Consider the following 12,941-nt stretch of genomic DNA (forward strand, 5'->3'; position numbering starts at 1 on the left):
TATTCCATCCTGAGGTGAAGCAAGATTCTACTTCTATCAGCTAAAATACAAAGCTTATTATTAATTGGTCTAAAAAGACTTTATTAGCATCATGGAATACAAAATTGTCATGATGCTTCTTCTCCAGATCAGCAGTATATAATCACCACAGAGTCTTTCAGTACTCATTAATGGATGAAAATAATCTTAAACTTCAAAAGGGGATAGGACCTTCACTTACTTCTAAATCAAACTAGAGCTCACCAAAATAGCAAACAACATCACTTATACTTACTTCTTTTTTCATCCATAATTTTAAAGCAGTAAGTAAAGCCTTCACTCCTTGTACTAAATAGCTTGGAGGCTGGAAACCATCTTCCCTCAGTTCTAAAAAGGATACAGACACCAATTTAGAACCACATTAACAGTGAAAACAATAGAATGATACCTACCTTTCAGCCAATAACGTTGCACAAAAAAGGATAAATTGTGCAAGCAAATGAAACACGACATCCTGTATTTGTGTGCATACCGTAACAAAACAACCCAGCCCAACACTGAAGTGATGCTATGCAAAATCTTCCTTTCCTTTTTGACTTATTCTTGCATGAATTGGAGATAATTTACAACATAGTAAAGGTCAATTAGACCAAAACAGATCTCAAGTACAGAACAAGAGAAAACACCTTTGAAAAAAGAAATCACTTTTACTTCATTCAGAAATATTTTAGTCAAAGGGAACCAGAAGGATGTGGGATGTAGCTCTAAATTACAATTCCTATTGCTTATTCCCATACATACAGCAAATGGTTCAGTGGCACACTTCCACTCCCCAAATATTTTCTGACACCCTTCCAATTATCACAGTTCTCCCTCATGCAGTTGACATCATTTTTCCTCCCAAAAATCAAAGGGAGCAAGGGGTGGAAATCACTCTGCTACAGAAGCTGCTCTTCTTAAGAAAGCTGGTGCTCCCAAGGGACTCCAATTCCTTTTCAATTTTCTCTTTTCCTTCATGGGGAAAAAGAGAAGGAAAAAGACAAACACTCCATAAACAGTCAAAAGTAGACTGCAATCTCTCTCCATGTTCCTGACAAATATTTCCACTTGTCAACAGCAAACTGACCAATACTAGGGATATTCGGCTCATTTTATTCCCTTAAAAGAATACACTAATAAACCATATTCTGATGGATAATGTATTAGTCTGCTGGCAGAAAAAGGGAAGTTTGTTACTAAACAGCTGTTCTTCCCTCAAAGATGCCTCCTACTTGTTAAAGGGTACGAGGAGTGGCAGGCCTTTGAGTTGCAGCAGAAGTCTTCCTGCCCACTAGCTGACTCAGTTGATAGAATTTTGAGAATACAATGCAGCACCACAGGCTGGATTTTTCAGTTGCAATAGAAAAGACTGCATGGCATAACAGTAATAAAAATTAACGAGTATCAGATGAATAAGTTACCTAATCTGAAGCCCCAAGAACTATGAAGAAAAACAGCTTAGGTGAATGCCACAGCACTTAAAAGTATCATAAAACACTTCTTGCCAATGAAAAGACAAAGTCAAAATGTTTATGACCTTGTTATCATTTTATAAAAATAACCAGAAAAACACATTGTGCTGATTTTGCTTACTGACCTGAATTTCACACAAAGTACTGCTAACCACCATCCACTCAATGTTTTACAAGTTGGTCATCACCATACCTTTCATAACCAAACTGGTATCACCCCTTATTTATTAAACAACAGATTCTTACTAGTAAACACCTAATTCACATGAGTCTGTCTTGATGCCAAAGCCCAACAAAATCTTCACTCTAGTCATGGAAACTTCAATTTTTACTTTTTATGATAAATTCATAGATTATAGCATTGCTCTGCAACAAAATATCTGCTAAGCCATAGATTAAAAATAAAATGAGAATAAGCTTCATACTCATCCTCTATGACACAAGTCCCAAGAAGCTCCTAGTCTATGTACTCAAGGAGTCATGGTATAAAAAGGGGAGAGGGAAGAGTCGAGGAAACAGACACTGGAAACTATTAGTATTTAGCTAGATAATATAGAAACGTATATCCCACTGCTTTTCCAGTAGAAATACAGCTCCTATTGTGTTCTGATGAGTTTGTAAGTTTTAGATACACAGAAGTGAGACCAAACAAAGTAAGCTTTCAAGAAGAAAATACTCTTTTTTTTTTTTTTTTTTTAAAGGAAAAAATTTTTGCAAGTTTGTTCTGCTTGTTAAGATTTCCGAGTTGCTTTAGGTTTCTAAAACTTTCAACGCTTGTTTGGAAACAAGGGTTGTTCAATGCCTTAATCTGCTGAAAGGAGAATAGATAATTTTCAGTAACTGTGACTGTTTCCCTATTAGAAAAAGGTTACATGAGATTCTGATCTCTTGAGAAGCTGGAGCTGAATTCAGCAGCCTCCTCTGCAAGTTGATTTCTCTCTGTTGAAATACATCATTTGGAATATGACATTTACTATTAAGATTAAACAGAGCAGGCAGAGGGCAATATACTCGAGGAAAAGAAGGTGAAGTCAGACAGGCACTTTTCTCAAGCTCAATTATACGTGGGTACAGATAGAGGAATTACAGGACTAGATGAGGAGTTTGGAAAGGACCAGCAGCTGTCAAGAACATCAGGCTGTTGAGATGTCTATTGATAAGCACTGATATAAATGATTTAACACAGCTTATAGGAACTGATGCACCTTTTCTACAAAAGCCCTCACAGACACCTTTCCCTTTACCACAAAGAGCAGAACACAACAGGTGTTTTGACTGAAAAGGTCAGAGAAAATTGTAGAAGTGCAAGAAAACCTCTTCATTCAGCTGTGAAGCCACAACAAGAAACCCACAGGTACAAGTTAGTGGGATCATATAAGGAGTCATTTGCTGAAATGAGAGAAACGCTATCAAAGGGTACTTAAAGATTTAAATGATAAAGAAGAAACCTGAATGAAAAACTGATGTCACTGAAGTAAGCTTTCTGTTTTCCTTAACAAGGTCTTGACAGATAATGGCAAATTAATCCTGTTTGACTGGCAGTATAATTGCACTGTGCCAAAATCTCAGATACTCTGTCTTGATGATCTAGAATGTTTTCATTGACCATTACCAGCACTGGATGAAAATCACTAATAAAATAGTTCAAAGGTTCCAGCAGCATGCTACAAAGTGCTGGTTACATGCACCACCAAGTGCACCAAGATTTCCACAGTGCAAGTCACCCTAAAAGCCTTTGATCACTGAAGTAGTTTTCAGAAAGATCATTTACTAAAACCAAAAATTGCTGGATCTAGAACTGTCATAGTGTAGTATTCACTAAAATTTAGTTAAAAGAATAATGTGACATTTGAAAGAAAAAAAAAAAAAAAGGAATAGGAATTCAAGTCTAGTTTTCCAGCTTAAAAAATTTCATCTGTTCATACAACAGCAGTATAAATTTTCTCCATTATCAATGAAGAGAAAAAATAAATAAATGAAAGCAGATACATGTGTATCTCTTAAAATAAAACAAGGATTACCTTTCAATGTTTCCAGTAAGTTTTTGGCGACAAACCAACAGATGGCTTCAAAGAAAGGGAATTTGAAAAGATCTGGGGTTTTTAGCCTCTTCTCCATTTCATAACACCTGATTAAATAGAAATATTACACAACATTAATGTTTTAATTGTGACATTCATTATTCAACTACGTAATCATTCAAATTTACACAATGTCCAAAATAAAATAACATAACCATGGCCATGATAAATAAAAGAAGTCAAGTACCACATAGTTAAATCCCAACAAGACCACAGACAAGACTGAACTCTGGTCTCATCCAGGCTCTGACCTTATCAAGTTTGACTGCGGCACTTCTAAGAATAAAGTTGGACTTCATAAAACTAGGATACAAACCCAATGTGTGATCTTTTAACAGATGGAATTTTATCAGGATTCCACTGTAATAAATAAAAACAATATGTTTAGAAGACAGCTCCACATCTTGGACAAAAACTAAATACAGCTGCCCTTAGAGCAATGCTGACTTGAGGAGGCTCATTTCAAAACTCAAGTGTTGCACACCTGGGCTTGCTTAGTTTTGTTTTAGTCACTTATACTAATCTCCAAGGGGAGTTTTTTTGTGGGGTTTTTCCCCCCCAATTCATTTAAATTCTTGCATACCCTTCATTTTGCTTTTGAAACAAACTTTGCAGAAGTGAAGTAAGAGTATGTGCTTGATGCATTCTAATTGAAAATGCCACTATTGTCTATTTGAGAGCCTGTACTGATTTGATCCTGGTTAAGAGCATGAAGAAAAATATCTATTGAAGAATATCCTACTTAACCGAGGAAAAGGTATAGGAAGAGCTGAGACTAACCTGAGCTGCATGCCAATATTGAGGTTGTGCAAAAAGTTTCCTCCAAAAGCCATACAATCCTGAGATGTGAGCACAGCATGAATCCAGCCTGAAATGACAGATTCGGAAACTTAATACATACATATAAATTATTCTAAGATTGTTTTTAAATACTTATATAAGTAAAAATGCTGTACCCAGAAACAAAAAAGCAAACAAATTTTTATTCTGTGCTAGAAACAAGTAATCTAAATTTTAACAACATGAACATTACAGTGTTTAAGAAATCTAGTGCAACTATAGTTTTCTGAGGAAGCTAAGACATTTTTCATGGTGGGGGGTGAGTGGGAGAGGGTGGGCTGGATGTAAGATTGCTAGTTATTTTTCAAGTAAAAATTCCCAAAAGTTTTCCCTCCAATGAACAAAAATAAGTTAGTCAGGAAAGGAAAAATATATTGAACAAAAGTTATGTCATAAACCAGAAATTATAATCCTTTCAATACTTACACGTTGCTTACAGTAACTGAGCTGTTTGCACAACATAAAAGTCAGTTAACAATACCGAAGTTACTCAAATAAGAATTCAGATATGTTCCATAAATTACCCTAAACACAGTCATCCTAATTCCAGCCAAATTATCATCTGTTTAAAACCTGGTCTAGGCACTCTGACTATATAAATTTGTCACATAATTGAAATATTGTCCTTGTGAATTCCACTATTCGTTATGGCAAAGCACAGCCAACATTATGCTATCAATTAACTGGTTACTACTGGATAATTTCAAGTAAGTACACAAAAGAACTTAAGCTATTAACTTTAAAGGTAACTGTTTTTAATTGGGAAGCTTATATCGTGCAGCCTTAACATAATTAGACTACAGAGTTTCTTCTTTCAAGATTTTTTTTTCTTGTTTTGCATGCATACAGATGATCTTTTAAAAAAAGATGAGTTGACCATACATTTGCAGATTACTTCATAGTTTGACTGAACGTAGGGCAAGAGGTACAAACACAGGAAGCTCCCCAGCTTGAAGCAAGATCAGACCAAATCATAAAAAAATATGTATTGCAAACTACCATTAAATCCATGCCCTAATTCAGTTAAGAACAACCAGTTTGAGTGAGTTTTTGTGGTAACACATGTTAAAAGATCCGAAACCTAGCAACTATGCTGACTAAGCAACATGCCTACTTGGAGGGAAGCTACACAATGGTATATGAGAGAATGTATAATACGATGCTGCATGCAGTATAAAGGGTTTTTAATTTTATACATTGTTCAGTTTTACTTCTGTTCTTTGAGAAGTTCTGTGCAATGAAGATTGCCTTGTATTACCAGCTGCACTTTGCACTTGTCAATATGGTTTCAGTTTTTCACACTCTTACCATCATCACAGTAGATTAATACCTCTGACTCTCCAAAGAACGTATGTATTTCAATCCTTTAAACAGACATATCCCCAGACACTGACAAAACTGACAACAAAACCTCATCACTATTGCTTAAACACCAAGGATTTTTATGGCATACCTGCATCAACTAAAGGATTTAATTTTTTTACATTCCTACTTGCTATTTTTATGCTGTAGTTTTAATCAAGATCTATGTAACAAGGCAAAAAGTTGGTGTAGACCACACAGAGTATCTTGAATAATATTTAAATAACTCTCAAGAGCCTCCCAGTAGGTGCTATTCATCTACATGCAAGACTGATTTTAAATCAGAAATCTACTCTGAATGTATTTCAGAGATCATAAAATAATTATTACATGCACTAGCATCAGCGCAAGCAGGAACAGCAAAAGTGATTTTCAGTAGATACAAGGGTTTTTTTAAAGCCTTTAATTTGTCTTACAGAATTACCCATTTTTTAAACGCCTGTCTTGAAACTTAGTTTAATTTATTGGTTCTTACACTATACTCCAACATACATATATAAATATTTATGTGTGTGTACATATACACATGTATATGTACACACAGACAAATACACATATACATTAGAAAATGTTATAATACTTTTCTTTTGGGTGACATTGTAGTGAAAGCCCAGATTCATCTGATTACTTGGGAAGCAGGAACTATTTTCAGAGATCTGTGGGTCACATTGAAGTTCTTCGTTCTGTAATTCTGCATTCTTTGTTCATAGATGTATGACTTCACACTTAGATAAATGGAAAATTAATGTAATCTCTTGCCAAAAACACATGTTTTTTAAAAGCTCTGGATGTTCAGGAATGTTTAGTGCAAATATAGCTCCTCACCATGTAGTATTTTTTCTTCACAAGCCATGAACTAGAACAGTAAACACCAAACCCCACAAATAGAGAACAGAGCTACACGAAAAATGTAGTAGTCTAACTAGGAAGTTATAGTTACATAGGACAGATTAAGGTACTGACCATATTTCTTTGAGGCCTATTCCAGAAGCAGTACTGTGCACCCTTTTCTTTCTCCATGTATTTAAAGCTTCCTCCCCCCCAAAAAAAGGAAGCTAGTACCCGTACAAATCTTTAGTAATAAAATAGTAAAAAGTATTTATATGGATGAGCTGGATAAGTGAAAATACAAGAAACTAACTGGCACTCCCTTCATTGGCAAAATATGCTTTGTTTATTAAAGACTTCAAAGTTTATGGTATTTGGGAGTTTGGAGGTGTGGGGGTGGTGTGCTTTGTTTGGAGGATTTTTGTGGGTTTAATTGTTTTGGTGTTTCTTTTTCTTAAAAATGTCCTGTAAGTTATCAGATGCTATTAGGTGACAGTTAAAAGAAATGTTAAAGAAAACCAGAAAAGACCATGCCTCTGCATCATTTTTAAAGGAAGCTGCTGAAATGCATTTATGAACTCTACAGTTTCATAAACCATATATACAGGTATCCTTTTATTTTTAATAAAAGGAATTAACATTTGAATTAAATTATGTATTCTTCAGCTTTATTTAGGGACACTTTCATTTTGATTCAGAGTCTCCACTGGCTCCACCCAGTTTAGATGTTCCTGCTGACAGAAGACAAAAAAGGAAAAAAAAGAAAAACAAAAAAAAAACCACCCAACTTATTTTATATCCTCTAGCCTACAGCATAAGAAGTTTACATGTTCTTGTAATAATTTTGCCTAATAGGTCTTACAATATTCAAAAGCTGTAAAAACAAAGCTGTATTATACAATTAAGATAAGAATTCAGTCTGGATCTCTATCAAATGGTGAAAAATGCGTGTTCTATGAATTGGAACTATTTCCCTGATATCCAAATTAAGTTTTTATTTGTTATCTTAAAACTGTTTAACAAACACCCTTTCTTTCCCTAATAACTGGTATTACTGCCAGGCAATCTAAAAAGCTAAGTACTAGTTTTGAAAAAAATGTAAATTTCTGAATTTATTATTCTCTTTTATCCAAAACTTTAGAAGAAACCAAATGCTGGTAACACAATCATTTTAGGATACCCTTAACTCCTGGTAATTAAGCATCTTAAGTCCTAGTAGTAAGGGTAAAAATCTTACCTGTTGGAACAAATAAAGTGTGTCCTTGCTTCACAACACATTTGTAACATTTGTCAACTTTGTCCCCAAAATATACTTCACTCTGGGTTACAGAGGAACTCCAAGACTCATACAGAGCCAAATTTTCATCCGTGGGCTTGATCAAATAGAATATCTTCTCACCCTATTAAACGAAAAAATCAAATAAATGAATGCCCTCCTGTAGGCATACTACAACCTCTGAGCCACTCCTAATGAAGTAACAGATGAATCTAAATGCTAAGAATTCCATACGTGCACTGTGGAATGTTAGGGCTTCCCAGCCCCAAGTATTTCACAGTTGTAATCCACCAAAAGCTTAGTCAACAGTACACGAACCTGTTGGTGTCTTGTGATGTAAAAGAAACAAACCAAACAACCAGAACTTTTCACTGGAGCATAAAAAATTCCAACTTTTATAAACAATTTATGGATACGTGCACACATGCCAAATGAGAAAATATAAAATCAAATTGCCTCTTCTATGATGTATATATGGTCAAAGTTTGTGAGAATAAAAAAGTTGAGTCTGTCAACGATTTTCATTCATTCATTTTTTTCCATACTAAAACATCACTATATCACCTACCAGTCTACTAAAATGATCAGCCAATCAATTATAGTCTAGAAGTTACCAACAGCATGCTAAAATAAAAGCATAAAAATGCAACACCAACAATCAGTAATCGACTTTCAAGTTCTTCCCCCAGCTTTTTAAACACAGAATGCCATACAGGTGATAATGCCACGGAAGAAGGCAGCACACTGAATAAACTTTGTTTTGCATAGTCATAAATCAAGAAGCCTTCATACCCAGAGAACATGGTACCAAACTGACGTTCCTCCAAAATCGATATGAAAATCGGTATAGCTGTCCTGGACACCCATCAAACAATACTTCTGAACAAAAGGCTTAGGGAAGACGGAATCATCTGGCCAATAATTTTCCACCCATGAAAGCTTTCTGGCAATATCTGGTACTTCCACTAATTCAGACATCCTTTATAAAAAAAAAAAACCAAAACCAAACACAAACACACAAGAAAATAACCATTATCATGAGTAAGCACACCTCTTTTTAAATGACAGCTTTAAATTTGTTTCCTACAAAGTTATTATTTATGAATTAATAAAAATGTTTTATACCCACTTTACATCACAGTAGCTGTCTATATAAAATACACAGTCTCCTATCTTTCCCGCTACAGACATTATGTTCCTACAAATATTGTTCAGCTTAGTAAAAACCACTTCCTACATTTAAGGAATTGAAATCAATACTCACTTTGTGTCCGAGAATTCCAGGCTGATCACATTCAATACTTTTGGTCGGTCAGGATTTGTGAAATATTTAATATAATTATGGAGCTTCATTTTACTGTCTGCTTGTCTTGCTACATCTATTACATCTATCACTTTGTCGCCACCTGCGAAAAATAGGATGATTTTCTTAAACCTATCACAGATAAAACCAGCCAATTAAGGTATTTAAGAGAAATTTAACTTTTTTCCTACCCTTATCAAAACATTTATGCTCAAAAACTCCACTACCATCAGTATTCTCTTGGAACAGGGACAGATCAGTATAAATGAACTTTTTATTAGGTCTAACTTTAATTGCTATAATCAGCTAAGGACAGAACTGAAAACACTAAAAATAAATCCTCTTTCCTGTGGTTAACCAAAAAGAAAAAGAGCAGTACAGAATGACTGCAAATGGTTTAAAAAAAATGGAGTGTGTAGCTTCAGTTGGAAAGACTAGCATAGAGAAAGTTATTAAGGAAGATCTATTCCTCACTCTTCCTATTAATCATCGCTACAGCACTTGAATATTTAACAGAAGGACCACTGAGAATTCTTCACAAATAATAAATCCTATTGCTCACAGCTTGTAATTATTAGCAAACTGGACTAAACTTGTGCCATAATTGTAAGTTATTAACATTAAAAACTGTGCAGGTATTCCTTTGTAAACATTTTACAAGCCCATCCCTACCCCCCTAATATATACGTGTTAACTTTATAGCACAGTAGCTTCATTGAATGGTCATGAGTGTCCTTCAGATCTGAAGACAACAAGGATTGGTTGTAAAAGATGTGATATTTAAATGATACATTGCAGAACTACACAAGCAAGAAGCAACCTTTAGCCGAGAGAAAGGATTAACAGCAACATTGTAATAATTGTTTTACATCCATTTAGTTATACAACGGTTCGACAATTTGACAATTAATTGTGGAACGCTGAAACTTATCTAGATGTACATTATAAATGTGATTACTCTAAAATTACAAGTTAGTATCATCTTGATAAAATTCCAGTTAGAATAGTACTTATACAGTTTTCTTCAATAACAGAAAGGTAAATCTGTGACATTCCAATTTCTTCCCTAAACTAGAGAACCTGGCAGGTCAAAATATATGTATGAGAATTAGAAGATCAAGTCTCTCTAAATCTGAAGAGGCAGTATTACAAATGAAAAGATCTGGAAGTAACAATATTATAATTGCACTTTAAAGCAGAACACATTACTTTTCTAATCATCATAATGGTAACAACATTCCATACACTACGTATTTCCTATAGTCAGTAGGTTTTCTGTCCATCAACATTTTATGATGCCACCTTTCAGCACACATCATTATATTAGGTTATCAAAAGAATACAGACAAGGCCAAACACTGTACTCCTACCAAGTATCTACCACACAATGAAAAAGGAGAAAGTAAAAAAAAAAAAAAAAAAAAAACCAACAAAAAAACCACACACCAACAACAAAACCTAACCAAAACCATAGCTTGAACATTCCTCTCTGCTAGTCTTCAATTTAGTATATATATTTAAAACCCTGGAAGCTCTTACAATCATGCAAACATTTATTTTAATTTACAGATAGGATCATTTGTAAGTACTCCAGAGTGACTCTTACCTACATAGCGTTCCACATCTAAAACGGAGAAAGTTGGCGGAGGAAGTCTGAGCCCCAGACCATCTAATTTAGGAACCATAATGGGAACATCAAACCCATGTTTCTCCAAGTATCTTTGTGTCAACTGGCTTCCATGCATTTTTAAAATTACTTCATCAGCACTGGTGGAAGGAAATAATGGAATATTAGCAGAAAAGTATCCGCCAAGCACTACTAGAAAAAAAATTATATCACAGTTTGTGGGAGGACTGATGGGAATGGCTACATTTGAATCCAAAAGAAGTGGACTCAGTACTATTATATTAAGCTTTTAACGAAAAAACAATGAAAATGTCCTAGACCAGCAAGGAAATGTTTACTGCCATGCATAACCTGGGAACTCAATAGTCTTTCTATATGACTGAACATAGTAATTTAATAGGATGGGGAAAAGGAATTCTCAGAGAAGGCATTAAAGTACAGTCTGGTAACAACAACAAGCTCCTTTAAAGAATTGTAAGTCATTATGTTTCAGTAAGATAGTCAATCACAATCACAAACAGCTCAGGGTGTAAGTGCAACGATGTTTCTCCATTTTCCTCTAAAGCATGTGAGAATGGTTAGACTACCAGTTCACTGTCCTGGTTTCAGCTGGGATAGAGTTAATTTCTTTTTAGCAGCTGGTGCAGTGCTGTGTTTTGGATATGGTGTAAGAACAATGTTAACAGCCCACTGATGGTTTTAGTTGTTGCTTTGTAACATTTATACTAAGTCAATGACTTTCCAGTTTCACAGGTCTTGCCATCAAGAAGGCTGGTGGGGCACAAGAGGTTAGGAGGGGACACAGCCAGGCCAGCTGACCCTGGCAAAGAGATCCATACCATAGAATATCATCCTCAGGATATAAACTGGAGGGAGTTGGTCAGGGCCTGGACTGGCTGGGCATGGATCAGTGGGTGGTGAGCAATTGTATTGTGTATCACTTGTTTTTTCTCCCTTCCCTTTGGATTTCATTCCTTGCCCTTTCTCCCTCCTTTTCATTATAACTGTTGTTATCATAATTTTGGGTTTGGGGCTTTTTTGCCTCCTATTTTAATTATTAAGCTGTTCTTATCTCAGTCCTCAAGTTATACGTTCCTTTCCAATTCTCCTCCCCATCTCTCGGTGGTGGCAGGTGGGGGGTTATGAAGTGAGTCAGCAGCTGCATAGTACTTAGTTTCTGACTGGGGTTAAACCATGACACTCATGTAAATGATCTATGTTATTTGTAATGGAACTGAGGACTATTCATTGTCAGACAGAATATTCTGACAGTTTAGGCACAAAAAAGAAACACAAAAACCAACCACTCATGCTACTGCCCCTGATACACACTCGGCCAACACCTCTTCTCTACTTTTTCCACTGAAATGTGTAAGTAAGCTTCTGTACCTTGGGAAAGAGCGAGCCCGCAGCTGTTTAACAAAGGTCCGTGTTCCTGCCTGCACTGGTTTGGAACCATCGTCCAACTCTGTGTAGTCATGTCTGTGCCAGTTCCTCCTCTTCTTCACTACAAGTTTCAGAAAGATTGAACTTTGAATTAGTTAAATCAGATGGTTCAGATCAGCAGTTATCCTATCAGTGAGCCAGACATGCCTCAATTACATTACTATGATTAACAAACCATATTGCTTATGCAGGTGGCACACTACCTATCTGCACAAATGAATCGTCAGGACACCTGACAGTGATCCTCTATACTTCTATAGCTCCTTCTGTGTGAGAACCTCAGAGCACATTATACACGATTTAAGACTCCATATCCAGTGCAGCACAGATAAAAAGCAGCAGCCTGAAAGCTGTCCAAACTTAAGTCAGCCACAAAACTAGAAATAGAACTTTACTTTACTAAAGCTTAGACCTTTCTTTTTTTTTTTTCCAGTTAAGAGAAGAATTGTACCTCTTCAAGACCCATGGACTTAATTTTATGTATCAACACAGAATTAACAGGACCTAATCCCATTGTGCTATCTCACCATACAAGCATAGCTGCATCCAGTCTGATAATATTACTATTACTCACTACCATATGCTGTTTAAAACCAAGCCACCTTTCTTTTATCAACTGCTCGCATCTCCATAACAGTTTTAGGCATAAAATGTTTTACACAGTTTTGACCTTTACTATACAAGAACA

The 12,941-nt window shown here is 35.5% G+C and overlaps 1 protein-coding gene across 3 annotated transcripts in view; it reads right to left on the reverse strand.

Annotated features, from left to right (window-relative positions):
- Positions 1 to 12,941, reverse strand: part of KDM7A (lysine demethylase 7A) — a 71,855-nt gene that overhangs the window by 25,078 nt on the left and 33,836 nt on the right. For all 3 annotated transcript variants that reach the window (XR_008822014.1, XM_056339849.1, XM_056339848.1), the window contains exons 3-10: positions 12,197 to 12,314; positions 10,787 to 10,947; positions 9,142 to 9,283; positions 8,670 to 8,856; positions 7,839 to 8,001; positions 4,352 to 4,439; positions 3,512 to 3,618; positions 275 to 366 (exon numbers count right to left, since the gene is read on the reverse strand). Coding sequence is in view for 2 of the 3 variants with exons in the window: in XM_056339849.1 (XP_056195824.1) it covers positions 275 to 366; positions 3,512 to 3,618; positions 4,352 to 4,439; positions 7,839 to 8,001; positions 8,670 to 8,856; positions 9,142 to 9,283; positions 10,787 to 10,947; positions 12,197 to 12,314 (1,058 nt within the window). In the remaining variant the exon portion in view is untranslated. The remainder of the gene's footprint in view (positions 1 to 274; positions 367 to 3,511; positions 3,619 to 4,351; positions 4,440 to 7,838; positions 8,002 to 8,669; positions 8,857 to 9,141; positions 9,284 to 10,786; positions 10,948 to 12,196; positions 12,315 to 12,941) is intronic.

The sequence above is a fragment of the Falco biarmicus genome, chromosome 5 (assembly GCF_023638135.1).
Source record: "Falco biarmicus isolate bFalBia1 chromosome 5, bFalBia1.pri, whole genome shotgun sequence".
Lineage (NCBI taxonomy): Eukaryota > Metazoa > Chordata > Aves > Falconiformes > Falconidae > Falco > Falco biarmicus.